Raw genomic sequence first — 12343 nt, 5'->3', positions numbered from 1 at the left:
TGGGTGGGGGGGTGGGGGAGGGGGGGGGGAGCTGCGTTTGAGAGAACAAAAAAAAAACATAAGGGACGGAGAGGTAGAGCCACAGCTCGGAGAAGTAATTCAGATGAGCATACGGATGCTCCACAGCCGCCGCTGCTCCTTCTACACCCGTACAACCACCGCAGCTGTTCTCCACGCCCGCCCTTGCCTACCTGCCGACGCACCGGGGAGAGAGAGGACACCACGATAAAGAGACAGGGGAGAGGGGCAACAGAGACCTCGACGGCGGAGATGGGACACGCGCGCTGGATCCAATGGCGAGCGTCATGGAGGTGTTCGACGAAATGTCTTTAAGAGGCCAAGGCGTGTGCTATGCTAGCTAAGTCGTGGCTATGTGATGCGGGAGGTGGTGAAGTCACCCTTACCACAGCGAAGGAAACAGAGGTCAATTAGGCGCTTCTTGCCCTATCATGAACTAATTCCTTGCTTGTTTCTAACATTGATTGATTATTCACATTTTGTATGATCTACCCATAATAATACAATTAGGCGTATATGCATCGTCATTATTCACATTAGGTGTATGTATGCATCATCATGGATGAATTGAATTTGATGGTTTGTTTACACGATGACGACGACGACAGGGTCTTATTGGACGATTTGGCTCCTCAAACAAGAGGACCACTACCGTACTCAAACACGCCTATGGCATCCTCAAACCATCCAGGTAAGAAGCAAATCATCACATTCTTCTTCCTGCAATTGTTTCTTTTATTATGCGAGCAAGAACAATAACTGTAGCTGGCTCATTATCTCCCTGACATGTCTCTCATGCACATCCTGAGCCAATATCAATTTATTACGTTACATCTAGTTAGGTGTTTTTAGATACAGCAGGTAGTCCCCAAGATCGGTTTTCAGTATGTAGCAATCATCCTTCCTGCAGGAAAAGCAACTGGTTCGTTTTGTTGCTTTCCACTAAATGTAATCTCAAAAGGAAAAAAATACACAGTGGCTTCCCTCAATTTTATTTTATTTTGAGATGTGGCTTTCCTCAAATATAAACTCAAAAAGAAAAAGGAAAAATGCATAGACTGATCAACTGTACCTTTTGAAGCAAAGTAAGTTTTCGACATGCATATTGTTTTCAGGATGACTCTTCTTCTTGGACCTCCTTCTTCAGGAAAGAGCACACTTATGCGAGCCCTTACAGGGAAGCTTGATAAAAGCCTCAAGGTTTTAACTCAGCTTGTTAATTTGTTGCTTATGCATTATGATCATATCCATATAAGATAAAAATAATCACCATTCTTTGGATACTTCAACACACTCAGGTATCTGGCAGCATCACATATTGTGGTCATACTTTTTCCGAGTTCTACCCTGAGAGGACCAGTGCGTATGTCAGTCAGTATGATCTCCACAATGCAGAGATGACTGTAAGAGAGACATTAGATTTCTCCAGGCGATGCTTGGGTATCGGTGCCAGATATGACATGCTTGCGGAGCTCACTGCAAGGGAGCGCGAGGCAGGCATAAATCCAGATCCTGAGATCGACGCTTACATGAAAGCTACTGCAGTGCAAGGACATGAGACTAATATTATAACTGATCTTACTCTCAAGGTGAGCTTTGACTATTCTATGAACTACATGGAGGTCTCTAGCAAAATATTGCATGCTGAGTCTAAAAAAAACCTCCCATTAGGTGCTTGGGCTTGACATTTGCGCCGATAACATCGTCGGTGATGAGATGACCAGAGGAATTTCTGGAGGGCAAAAGAAGCGTGTCACAACTGGTATGTACGCACACCTACATAGAATAACCTCCACCCCCCAACTCATTGTGGAAACGAAATTCTCAATTAATGTTATGCTAATATTCACTGTTGATGGCAGGGGAAATGTTAACAGGACCTGCAAGGGCTTTGTTCATGGATGAAATTTCCACTGGTTTGGACAGCTCTAGCACATTTCAGATTGTAAAATATGTAAGGCAATTGGTCCATGTGATGAATCATACTGTGATGATCTCCCTTCTACAACCACCGCCAGAGACCTATGACTTGTTTGATGACATAATTCTGCTATCTGAAGGATACATAGTGTACCATGGGCCACGCGAGAACATCTTAGAATTTTTTGAATCTGCTGGTTTCCGGTGCCCGGAGAGGAAAGGAGTTGCTGACTTCCTTCAAGAGGTCACTTCCAAGAAAGACCAGCAACAATACTGGTATCTTGACCAGGAGCAGTATTGTTACGTGCCAGTCCTAGAGTTTGCTGAACATTACAAGTCATTCCATGTAGGCCAGCAGATGCTGGAGGAGCTGCAGATTCCTTTTGAAAAATCCAAAACCCATCCTGCCGCGTTGACCACGTCGAAGTATGGGCAATCCAGCTGGGAGTCATTCAAGGCAGTGATGTCGAGAGAACAACTATTGATGAAGCGCAACTCCTTCATCTACATCTTCAAGGTCAGCCAGTTGATCATCCTTGGGCTCATGGCCATGACTGTATTCCTCAGAACAGAGATGCCCCATGGACAGATTTCCGACGGTGCTAAATTCTTTGGAGCTCTGACATTCAGTTTAATCACCATTTTGTTTAATGGGTTTTCTGAGCTACAACTAACCATTAAAATCCTTCCTACGTTCTACAAACAAAGGGATTTCTTGTTCTTCCCCCCATGGACCTTTGGACTGGCAAACATCATCTTAAAAGTTCCTGTTTCATTTGTGGAGGCTGGGGTATGGGTTGTCCTCACGTACTATGTGATGGGCTTTGCACCTTCTGCAGGAAGGTATCCATCCATATCCGTATATAAATAATACTTGTGCTCATTCTATTTTCTGCATTTTTAAAGTTTTTAATTGATAACTCCATTATTCATCTATCTACTCGTTATAGGTTCTTTCGCCAGCTTTTAGCTTTCTTCGTTACTCACCAAATGGCAATGGCTTTGTTCCGATTTCTTGGTGCTATTTTGAAATCAATGGTTGTTGCCAACACTTTTGGGATGTTTGTTCAACTTATTATTTTCATATTTGGAGGATTTATCATCCCTAGAGGTAAGCATACTGTAATGATAAAATCATTCATATTTCGCTATCTAGGCATGATAAATCAGCTACCTATGTGGCATTTGCATGGATCAAAGTGACCTTCTCCATCCGTAATTTTGATGTGGACAGGTGACATCAGACCATGGTGGATCTGGGCTTACTGGGCATCTCCCATGATGTATAGTCAGAATGCAATATCGGTCAATGAATTCCTTGCCAGTAGGTGGGCCACTGTAAGTTTTTCTCAGAACACTGTATTATTTTTTCTTTGATTTCTTTAAACTCGGATAGTGATGTAAAGGTGGCAACATCTCAACTAATGCGAGGCCTTTCATTTTTACTACAGCCAAACAATGATCCTACTATTGATGCACCAACGGTAGGAAAGGCTATTCTTAAATCCAGAGGCTTGTTTACTGGAGACTGGGGCTTTTGGCTTTCCATAGGAGCCGTTATAGGATTCACTATTTTGTTCAACATCTTATACCTTCTGTCCCTAACATACTTGAGCCGTGAGTATCATTATTTTCTGTTGGCTCAGATTATTGTTTGATGCCTTAGTGAGCAAGGTACTTACAGACTACATATGCTCTGTTTTCTTCCAGCTAGTAGTAGATCAAACACACTAGTTTCAGATGTGGAGAATGAGAATGACACAAACAAAGAGCAAATGGCAGAAGCCAGTGTGTCATCTACTATGCCATCTTCAATACCTATGGGTGAGGTCTTCTTTAAGTATCCATCTTAGACTATTGCAGCCTCTACAATATTCTCAAGTTTATGAAGTATTTATAAAGTCGATTGACGCCTTAATAACAATACTAATTAGTCACTATCTACACTTGCAGTTGCTACAGGTGCTAAGGAAGCCACAAATAGGCCAGCTCAATCACGAACTACCTTGCCTTTCCAGCCTCTTTCACTTTCCTTCAACCATATAAACTATTGGGTCGACATGCCTGCAGTAAGCCTACCTATCGTCCTCCTCACACATATCTTATTAGGACACAAGTTTGTTACTTGTATGGTAAACTTATCTGTTGATATGGACAAAAAAAACTTAGTTCTAACATTAAAATGTGTCGTCTTGTGTTTCAGGAAATGAGGGAACAAGGATTCACAGAAAGTCGTCTCCAGTTGCTCTCTGATATCACTGGTGCATTTAGGCCAGGAGTTCTGACTGCACTAGTTGGTGTGAGTGGAGCTGGGAAGACCACTCTAATGGATGTCCTGGCAGGAAGGAAAACCAGTGGAGCTATTGAAGGAAGTATCACCCTTTCTGGTTACCCTAAGAAACAAGAAACTTTTGCCCGCGTTAGTGGCTATTGTGAACAGATTGATATCCATTCACCAAATGTTACAGTATATGAATCCATTCTCTACTCTGCCTGGCTGCGTCTTTCCTCAGATGTTGATGATGCTACGAGAAAGGTATATATTTCAAGCCACTTCATACTCAAGTAAACATGTGATGTTCTATATATTTGGAACTTCAAATTATATATTTTTGGTGACTAAAGAAATTAATCTTCACCAACATAGATGTTTGTGGAGGAAGTCATGACCCTTGTAGAACTTGATGTGCTGCGCAATGCTATGGTTGGTCTCCCTGGAGTTGACGGGTTATCGACTGAACAAAGAAAGAGACTGACAATTGCCGTGGAGCTGGTAGCAAATCCTTCAATTATATTTATGGATGAGCCAACTTCTGGTCTTGATGCTAGAGCCGCAGCAATTGTCATGCGGACAGTGAGAAATACAGTCAACACCGGGCGTACTGTGGTTTGCACGATCCATCAACCGAGCATCGATATATTTGAGTCTTTTGATGAGGTCCGCTCCTCCCTCCCCCCCCCCCCCCCCCCCCCCCCCCCCACCTCTCTCATGTATATGTGTGTGTGGGTGCGTGCACACATATATACGGAAAACCATCATACACATGGGAGTCCTTCTCCCTGTACACCATATAGATGAATCATGTGAGTTCATAACGTTCATATACTTCGTATTATCTGCATATATTTTATTATATTTAGGTAAAAAGGGTATATCGTAAAAACTAAGGTCTCTGATGATAGGCATATTAGAAAGTTATCTTAGAAAAGTTAATGAGGTATATTAAGAAGTATAATAGATACATGTAAGAGGCGTCTTAAATATGAGAGTACATACCCCCAGGAGTACAGAAAATGAGTCATGTATAGGAAAATGATAGAGTATAGAATAAGCTATTCTACAACACCATCCTCTAAAAGGGCACACCCATTGCAATATGTCCTCTGCCTTCCCACGCAAACCCAACGCTTCTCTGCTTCAGTGGGCGGTACCTCCATCTCTGGCCACCTCCCACCGGAGTTTGCCTCCCCTCGTCAGCCCCCCCCCCCCCCCCCCCCCCCCCCCCCCCCCCCACCAAATCATCGTTGTCGCTGCCTCGCCATCGCTCACTTCCCATCAATGCATCTTGCTGCCTCCCACCACCATCTGTTGTTTGCCACCTCCCCACCATCTCACTTTCCTACTGCTAACTCGCCACTCTTCTAAAATAGTACTCCCTCCGTTCCTAAATACAAGTCTTTTTAGAGATTGCAATATGGACTACATACGGAACAAAATGAGTGAATCTGCACTCTAAACTATGTCTATATACATCTGTATGTAGTCCATATTGAAATCTCTAGAAAGACTTATATTTAGGAACGGCGGGAGTAGATCCCTTTCCACCATCATGGGCTACCCAACTCCCCTCAGGCATCACGTGCCGCCCTCTAAACACCCTGATTCTCGTCCTCTGGCACGACGTCGTCAGGAGGCTGCCGGCCGTGCTCCCCCCCCCCCCCCCCCCCCCCCCCCCCCCCCCCCTCTATCTCCGTCTTCTTCGAATTTGCAAACATTAGAGGTACACCCTTAGAATGTCCACAATTTAGTATATATGAAAATTAGTTGCACCATTAAAGTTGGCAAACTCGTGCTATATAACATAGAAGTCAGCTTGACTAAATTGCAACATTAAAAAAAAAGGTTCAAAGCTTTGTTCTATACCAAATGGTAGAAGTCCACTTTCCATAATTACTACAAAAAAAAGTTCAGTGATAAACAAATCATAAACTTTTAAGTATACTTTGGAAAACCAAAAGTTCGCTATATGCACGACACAAGTTCATGCTACAAAAAGGAAGTTCACTCTCCAAAAAGGAAAAATTAAATAGAAGTTCACCCTGTCAACTATGGAAGTACACTAGGTAAAACAACTGAAGAGAGGAGCTTACTCTGGCAACTAAAATGCAGATCACTATACAATCAAAATAAAATGCAGAAGTTCACTATGAAAATCACACCAACTTTCAAAATCACTATATACTAAAAAAGAGGAAAAATTAGCCCTGTAAACTACTAAATATCAGTTCACTACAAAAAAGGCACAAGTTGATTCTGCAAAACCATATAAAAGAGGCAGTTCAGTATATAAAAATGATAAAAACAGAAGTTCACTCTTCGTAAAATGCGGCTGTTCACTATATTAAGAATATAGAGCTTCACTACGCACAATTCACTGTATTGAAAAACATAAAGTTCACTCTACAAGTACATCAAAATAATTCATTATGAGAAGTGCACTTCTCATTATCATCGGTAATTTAGTCATGTACTCCAGGAAATCCAGCAGAGTAACTCGTCGCTGCAAGTCCGGCCGCCTAATCACTGGACCTAGAACCTCGAGAACCCATCATGAAAGTGTATTTGCACCTCCCCTGCTCCTACAGTCACTAGCGAGTGAGCCGCCATCCACGCACCCCCCCTGTGCTGTAGACTTCTGCACCACCGTCCATCGGAAGCGGGCCACCTCGTGGCACCCGTATTCTTGCCTCTTGCACCGCCAGATACAGTCGAGCCGGGTGCCAGCCTCCCTCGCCACAAAATGTTGACGAATGGACCGTCATCCTCCCATGCTACCATCCCCCAACCTCCTGCCATGAAACCTCCCGTGCCTCCAGTACATCTCCAAAATAAATGGTAATAACTTCCTGTGGTAGAATAGAATACACATAATTATATATACTTGCATCCCCCAGAGTTTTTATTGATGTCATTATATTCAGAATTGACTTTTGATATACAAATATTTACATTGATGTTGATTTACAACACAAATTTTGGAGCAAGAAATGCAAGATAACAATGTAAAATCACAGAAATTAATCGGTGTAGAATTACGTTTTTCCACGTTAGTGTCTGGTATACACTTTCTTATGTTCTTCATGACTTTTGACATAAGGTACAATTTAGGTGATATAAAAATCGGGGGGTGTAGAATAAATATTCTTCAACCTGACTGTTGGTTAGCGATATTTATGTATATTCTTGAAATGCAAATAACTCACAGCTGGTTCCTTTTCTAGCTTCTGCTTTTGAAAAGAGGAGGGCGGGTTATTTATGCTGGTGAGCTTGGTCGTCACTGTGATAAACTAATTGAATATTTCGAGGTGAGTTTCCTTTGCTTACATGTTTTAGTTCAGGGCAGCCAAGATTTTACTGATTTAATCAAGTTTGGAGGTAGCCAGTATTTTACTAGTTTTCAGCTGGACAGATAGCCTACTGACAAATACGATCAATGGGCTTAGAAAATCAATGGGCTTAGAAAAGTCATTAAAGACCAAACATACATATGCAAAAGTACGACTAACCCATGAGGCTTTCATTGCATTGCAGGAAATTCCAGGCGTGGCTAAGATCACAAAAGGATATAATCCTGCAACATGGATGCTGGAAGTTAGCTCCACTTTAGCTGAGGCTCACTTGAGCATAGATTTTGCGGAAATTTATGCTAATTCCGTTCTTCATAGGTAAGTAGCCCCAGTCGTGAACATAACCTTTGACCATTATTAACTAGTTATTGTTATTTTCACTAAAACAAGCGCCAAAAAGCCAGTCGTTTTCATTTATACTATCCACACAAGTTCACATTTGTTAAATATGGCCAGGAAAAACCAAGACCTTATTAAGGAATTGAGCGTTCCCCCTCCAGGCTATCAGGATCTCTCATTTCCTACAAAGTATTCTCAAAATTTCTACAACCAATGTGTTGCAAACTTCTGGAAGCAATACAAATCTTATTGGAAGAATCCACCCTACAATGCCATGCGCTATCTTATGACATTGCTCGATGGTCTTGTATTTGGCACTGTGTTTTGGCAAAAAGGAACAAAAATGTATGATCCTATTTTCTTGCTATAGTCGAGGCTTGAGAAGATGATACATTAATTTAACTCTATGGAGGCACTAATATTTTCTCATCTGGTTAATTTTTGGCTAGAGAATCGCAACAAGACTTGTACAATCTACTTGGGGCCACTTATGCTGCTGTCTTCTTCCTTGGGGCTACCAATTGCTTCACCGTTCAGCCTGTTGTGTCAATTGAGAGAACAGTTTTCTATCATGAAAAGGCGGCAGGGATGTACTCTCCATTATCCTATGCATTAGCTCAGGTAATTTCTTGATCAATTTGATACTCATTTTTATTGAAATTTAATAGTTTGGATGCACTGATCTTGTTCCAGCTGAAGGTATGAGCACATTCTATTCCAAATATAAGGACTGCAAGTTCCAAAGTTGCTATGATTGTCGCTTACCTAAAAATTAAGGAACAATTAGAAACCCCAAATCAGGGAGGATGAAAAATTTGATTTTTCTAAGGAATTAACAGCGGCCTACTTATAACATTAATAAATTGATGATTTTAAGAAAGTAAAGACGATGAAAGGTTTGGTTTTGTTTGTGAACCATTTTAACCTTGTATAGCTCCTCTTTGAAGTGGTCTGCTGAAAATTTGAGATATGAACAAGTTTTAAATTCATCCATTCTTAAAATTGTGCATTTTTTATTTGTGCAGGCATGCATGGAGGTCATCTACAACATCCTCCAAGGGATTTTATACACAATCCTCATCTATGTGATGATTGGATATGACTGGAAAGTTGACAAGTTCTTCTATTTCATGTTCTTCATTATTGCAAGCTTCAACTACTTCACATTGTTTGGCATGATGTTGGTGTCATTGACTCCGTCTGCGATGCTTGCAAGCATACTCGTATCCTTTGTACTCCCTCTCTGGAACCTGTTTGCTGGGTTCCTCGTTGTCAGAACGGTAAGCTAGCTAAGATTAACCGTGTTACGTGTCAACTAACCAAATTCGTTGATTAAGGATTGTTGTGATGGATGGTTGTTGTTTTTATTGTTGCAGGCGATACCGATTTGGTGGAGGTGGTACTACTGGGCCAACCCAGTGTCTTGGACCATCTATGGTGTTGTTGCATCGCAGTTTGGTGACCATGGCGGTTCTCTGCTAGTCCCCGGTGGGAGCCCTGTGGTGGTGAAGCAATTCTTGGAGGATAATTTGGGCGTGCGGCATGATTTCCTTGGCTATGTTGTCCTAGCCCACTTTGCCTATATCATTGTCATCTTCTTCGTCTTCGGCTATTCCATCAAGTTCTTAAACTTCCAAAAACGTTAGGCAGTGTGCAATCCGTTTTGCCGCAATGAAGTAATGTGTATGTATGTATGTATGTATGTATGTATGTATAGTACAAGCAGTAGGATTCAGAGACTCTACATAAGCTCTATTGTTATATAATCGAGAGTTGGTAGTGATATACCTGATTCTACTATTATAATATTAAATAAATTAAATAAATATAGGAAAGTTCTTTTTGGTCCCTCGGCGTTGTCAAAGTCTATGTTTAATTTGGTCATCAACTCTATGTTAGTTATCCCTGACCCTCAAGTCTCAAAACTGTGAAATGTTGTTATTTTCTCACTGAAAGCTGATTTATCTTCAGTCTTCGTAATTCTAGCATGGGATTAGGATCATGCTCGTGTGTGTATGGTTGGCATCCGTTAGCGTGTGCATGAACCTTGTAATGGTTAGAGCATTAGTGACTATCAATAAAAAATTTGAGGAATCTCCGAGTGGAGTCCCCCCACCTAAATTGAGGCTAAATATATTGCTCAAAAGGGTAGTCGGTTCAAGAGCAATTACACAAGCTCACGAGAATTACATAGAAATGCGCAAGTGTGAGGAGAGGAATGCCGTCTTTTCTAATTCTTATGTGTCCAGAGGTCTAGATCATCAATCATACATTTATGGAGATGACCGAATGAATGTCTTTCCCACGAAAAACCTTGGTGTTTCTTGCCTCCCACACCCATAGGATTAGCATGACAATGAGGCTCCATATATCAGGATTGGAGGTTAGCGGTGTAGTATAGTCTCAAAGGGAGTGAATTGCAAAAAACATCGACACTTTAGGCTAGATTTGCAGGAACCACACATTTACGGATTTGTGCCAAAACACACTAATTTTCTTCATAATTTCTTTTGCAAAAAACACTAGTCACCGGCTTAGGCCGTTTTAAGCACAATTATGACAGATGGGTCCCGCCGGAAGGGGTGACGTGGTACAACATAACGGTTCGCAAATAGACAGAATAACAGAGACTGATTTGAAAAAGAGCCTGAGAGGATAAGGTCATCTTTAAAAAAAAGAGGATAAGGACACGAGTAGGGAGCTCCACAACCGCATACGGGGAAAGAGACGATGGCCAGGAGTAGCGGCGAGCTCCACCGCCGGCGCGCTCGAGCTCGCATACGTTCGGGCCGATGCCGCCTGGCCACGAGCAGCAGTTCCACCGCGGCTCCCCTGCAGCTCCATCCCTTGCCCCTGCACCTCGTTGCGGCGCAGCACGGGGACCCTCGACGATGAGCTCCGCCGTCGCCGGGGCGCTCGAGCTCGCCGGTGTTCGGGCCGAGGCCTCCGGGCCATGAGCTACGGCCCCACCGCGCTTCCCCCTACACCTCGCTGCCGTGTAGCCCATCGACCTTCGAAGGTGAGCTCCGCAGCCGCCGGTGCCCTCCCCTATCTCTCCCATCTCTATTTGATGCTTGCCGCCGTCGTCGTTCTCCTGCAGCACGCCATTGAGCTCATCCATGGCCGCACGATGGTCAAGCCGCTGCCGCCGGAGCTCCGTTGCCCTAACGTCCTAACCGACAGCGCCGCCGGATACATGCCGTCTTGCCCGTCCCCGACCACGCCAGATCACCCCTCTGCCCCGCTACAGGAGCACAGCAGTTGCGGCGACCGCGCGCATGGAGGGATTGACCGTCGGCGTCCACCACCGGACTGGAGGACCCGATTGCTTTTTTTAGGGGTCCTTTTGCAAAATAAAATTGTAGCGGGATGTAATTGACTATTTTTTTGCCACGTCACCCTTTATGGCGGGACCCACCTGTCATAATCGTGCTCAAAACGGCCTAAGCCAGCGACTAGTGTTTTTTTAAAAAAATTATGAAAAAAATTAGTGCTTTTTGGCACAATTCTGTAAATGTATGGTTCCTGCAAACCTTGCCTGAAGTGTCGATGTTTTTTGCAATTCACTCGTCCCAAACGTAATCGACTGAAAGGAAATAATAAATTTTAGTTACCAATAAATCACTTTGATGTTTAATACTCCCTCGGTCCCATAATATAAATACGTTTTTTTAAACGGAGGAAGTAAGTTCTAAGAGATCATGTTTTGTAGAAGAAACATGCCTTAGAAGATAACATGTGGGGCTTGAATGGGAAGGAAAGAACGGGTTATCTAAAGGCAACATAGAAGAAGACGGCGTGAGATACGAGTGGCCATGCTTATACCGCCAGTCGTATCAGAAAGTTGGGATGTTAGAAGCAGTCGCGTTCGTATTGCTCCTTGTACCAAAGCGACGCAAAAATTTCAAAGATGCCCAAAACAGATAACAAGGCTAGCACGCATAGCCATGCTCGTGTAGCTCCTCATATCAGAGCAGTGTCTAAGCCTCCGAACTTTCTTGAAAAGAAGACGAGATCCGGTATGAGTGTCTTCGCTCGTACCGCTTCTCGTACCAGGTACAGTAAAAAAAACCTACATTACTTTTCTCAACGGTGACCTTGAACAAGAGGAAATTCTACTGCTTCTCGTAGCAGGTACGGTAAAAAAACAAGATTAGCTTGCTCAACAGTGACCTTGAACAAGCGGAGATTGTCGTCAACGAAGAACAAGCTGGACACTTGTCACAAACTCATCAATACAGGATCGAATCCAAGAGAGGAAAGGGGATGAGATTGAGACTTGGGAAAGGGGTTTCTTTCCAAGGGAGGAGGTACATGTTGGGTGAGAGAGTTCAGAGATAACATCACACACACTGCGTGCCTTGCTTACTGGCCTACAATTGGCTATATACCTGCGCTCCACTTGTCCACTTTGCCTTACAGTTGGGTCCATGCCACA

General features: G+C 43.0%; 1 protein-coding gene and 1 long non-coding RNA gene across 3 annotated transcripts; both read left to right on the top strand.

The window, feature by feature from the left end:
- Positions 1 to 28: 28 nt before the first annotated feature.
- LOC125525764 (ABC transporter G family member 48-like) lies at positions 29 to 9754 on the top strand. 2 transcript variants are annotated; one of them, XM_048690773.1, is made up of 19 exons: positions 30 to 423; positions 627 to 709; positions 1134 to 1218; positions 1317 to 1607; positions 1690 to 1780; positions 1881 to 2781; positions 2889 to 3049; positions 3173 to 3276; positions 3390 to 3555; positions 3649 to 3762; positions 3892 to 4007; positions 4142 to 4474; positions 4586 to 4876; positions 7441 to 7524; positions 7751 to 7884; positions 8023 to 8250; positions 8355 to 8526; positions 8931 to 9185; positions 9282 to 9754. In XM_048690773.1, exons 1-19 carry the CDS (start codon positions 352 to 354, stop codon positions 9549 to 9551), a joined length of 3951 nt encoding a protein of 1316 aa, XP_048546730.1. In that variant the 5' UTR covers positions 30 to 351; the 3' UTR covers positions 9552 to 9754. The 2 variants fall into 2 exon arrangements, with proteins under 2 accessions (XP_048546731.1, XP_048546730.1); XM_048690774.1 differs by lacking the exon at positions 8023 to 8250 and having other exon boundaries at positions 29 to 423.
- Positions 9755 to 10388: 634 nt separating this feature from the next.
- On the top strand, positions 10389 to 11420 carry LOC125523751. The gene is made up of 2 exons (XR_007290365.1): positions 10389 to 10924; positions 11006 to 11420. It is a non-coding gene; the product is annotated as an uncharacterized LOC125523751 (long non-coding RNA).
- The last annotated feature ends 923 nt before the right edge of the window (positions 11421 to 12343 follow it).

The sequence above is a fragment of the Triticum urartu genome, chromosome 7 (genome assembly GCF_003073215.2).
Source record: "Triticum urartu cultivar G1812 chromosome 7, Tu2.1, whole genome shotgun sequence".
Taxonomy (NCBI): Eukaryota; Viridiplantae; Streptophyta; class Magnoliopsida; order Poales; family Poaceae; genus Triticum; species Triticum urartu.
The sequence above is the reverse complement of the archived record's forward strand: the minus strand, read 5'-3'. Positions and strand labels throughout refer to the sequence as shown.